Source organism: Octodon degus, unplaced genomic scaffold (assembly GCF_000260255.1).
Source record: "Octodon degus isolate 3935 unplaced genomic scaffold, OctDeg1.0 scaffold00080, whole genome shotgun sequence".
Lineage (NCBI taxonomy): Eukaryota > Metazoa > Chordata > Mammalia > Rodentia > Octodontidae > Octodon > Octodon degus.
The window spans coordinates 4,930,045-4,932,513 of NW_004524656.1; the positions used below are offsets into that span (position 1 = coordinate 4,930,045).

Consider the following 2,469-nt stretch of genomic DNA (forward strand, 5'->3'; position numbering starts at 1 on the left):
AAATCCCACATTTTCTAATATAATGAAGAAAAAAAAAAAGAGTGCCTGAAAGCAAAGCTCTAAAGATCATTGCTTGGGAGATATGAAGCAACTTTTCTGTACAATGCGTTAGTGAGCCTAAATTCTGTTCCAACAAATTAAACATCCCATCACCTCAGTGAATGTCTTTACTATGTTAGTAGTAAGATTTCTTGTCTACACACTTAACAAAAAGGGCAACAATTGAATAAACAAGGAAAACAATTATTCACACACTGGTGAAAGTCATTTCTCTGAAGCAACACATTCTGAAAGCAAAAAAAAAAAAGAAAGAAAGAAAGAAAAACCGGGGGATAACTAGAAAAAAAAAAACAAAACATTGCTGCTACTCATGTTAAGAATATTCTAGAAAAATTGAAAATCATTTCACTGAAAATAAACCCATTAACAAAATATACAGAGGAGAAATATAAGTACAGTTTAAATATTTAATGGAATCTTTAAGGTGAACATTCATGTGACACTGGAAAGAATCAACAGGAAGAGGAAGTTCTGTTTCTGGAGTAGCTGTTATGGTATGATAATGGAATTTGGCCCTTTTAAAATCAACAAGTGAGAATCACAATTGGGTGAAACACTCTTATTAGGAAATTAAAGTACTTTCTGCAGGAGCACCGCTGCTACACTTTTCATCAAAGAGCTTTGACTTTCTTGTTGACTTATTTGATCTATTTTTTAATGATGTAATAGCTTGAAGATTGACTTAAAAGTAATGCCAGCTGACAGAAATTTGGGAGCACCACACAGCATCATATTTTATTAAAGAGTAAGGGCACTCCATCATAACCATATACTGTCTATAAACACCACCATACAACACTGATAAGCAAATAAAGTCCACAGGCACATTTGCACCGTGCTTAGGCTTACAACTCTAAGACACAAGTGTTTCTGGAAGATGAAATATTAAAATATAATAAATAAAAGCAAGCCTCAGGATTTTCCCTAATTTCTTTCGGCTTCTGGATACTGCCTCCAACATAAGCCTGTGATGTACTGGTGTCGTCAATATTTGGGAAAATTCGGCAATTAATAATGAAACATTGGGGCTGGGGAGATAGCTCAGTAGAATAAGCACTTGCCTGGCAAGTGCAAGGTCCTGAGTTCAATACCCAGTACCAAAAATAATAATAATAATAATAATAATAATAATAATAATACACCATACGGGCAAATACTTAAAAGAGCTCGAATTCACAAATCACCATGCAGTGGGCCGAAAATTAAGCTCACAGATCGAAACTCCTAAAATCTAATACTATCTAAAGAACTACTAAGGTCAGAAGTAAATCTGAAGGTGCACCAATTCCCACCGACCTCAGGCAAAGTAACTTTGCTCTGGTTCCACGAAGAACACAGAATCCCAATGCACACGACCGCCAGCCAAGAATTATGGTTTTCTCTACCTCTTCTCTAAGAATCTGGAGGTTTCTCTCCAGAAAAACTCTATTTCCAAATTCAACCAACAGGGGAGCTTGGCAACAGCCCTAGTCTAATTGCAGAGCTCCGAAAACAACCACTTTCCTTTGCCTGTCAATTCCACTGGCCAAAGGCAAACTGCAATCACCCGGCCAATCCTCAGACGCTAAGCGAGGAAGAACTTCATACCCACCTGTCGGTGATAGTAGACTGTGTGCCACTCATTGGGGCCCTTGGCAAGAGGTCCTCCTTTTATCCAACTTGCATTTTACAAAAACACCTCCACCCCACCCCCAGTGCTCTGGGATCAGGCCCAATTCCGGCAGGGACACAAAAGTCCAACTCAAAACTCCATTCAGTCATCTAGAACATCCGATTGAAGAGGTCTGGGAAAGGGGATGAGGGCTGGAGCAAAACAAGTTATCTCCCAACACACACCCAGAAAGTCCGCCAGAAGGCGAGTTCTAGAGCTAGCAATAAATCTTCCCGAAAGCTGAGGAAGCAAACTCCGTCACAGAGCAGTCCGCCAGCCGAGGGCAGGGGACCCGGGGGTCCCTCCGGGGCCGGACGCGACGCCCGCCACGCAGGGCCGGGCCAGACCTCGGGTCGCCGCGCTCTATCCGCGGCTGCCGGCTGCCCGCGGCCGCAGCCCCGGCTGCCTCTCCGGCCGTCCCATGTCCCAGGGCCGGGGCCCCTCTACACTGCCTCGCCGCCCCCACCAGGCTCCGGGCGCCGGCCGGCCGCGGGTGCCGGGGACGAAGTCTCGCAGCCCGAGGTGACAGGGACGCGTCTCAGCGCCGCGGGCTGCTCCCCATCCCGGAGAGGCCCAGACCGTCTCTTCCGCAGTCCGCACGGGCGGCGGCGGCGGCGGCGGCGGCGGCGGCTCCTCCCCGACGCTCCGGTAGGCGGCGGTTCCCCGGAGGAGCGGGACGTCCCTGTCCGGCCGGCCTGGAAGTCCCGGCCGGAGCGGCGGCGACAGCGGCGGCGGCGACTCCCGGCGCGGGCGGCTCG

The 2,469-nt window shown here is 47.4% G+C and overlaps 1 protein-coding gene across 1 annotated transcript in view; it reads right to left on the reverse strand.

The window, feature by feature from the left end:
- The window catches only part of Arhgef12 (Rho guanine nucleotide exchange factor 12), a 190,842-nt gene extending 188,413 nt beyond the window's left edge, over positions 1-2,429 (reverse strand). Inside the window, exon 1 of the mRNA XM_023721086.1 lies at positions 1,652-2,429. Within this exon, the coding sequence (XP_023576854.1) occupies positions 1,652-1,683 (32 nt within the window). The 5' untranslated portion in view covers positions 1,684-2,429. The remainder of the gene's footprint in view (positions 1-1,651) is intronic.
- Between the last annotated feature and the right edge of the window lie 40 nt (positions 2,430-2,469).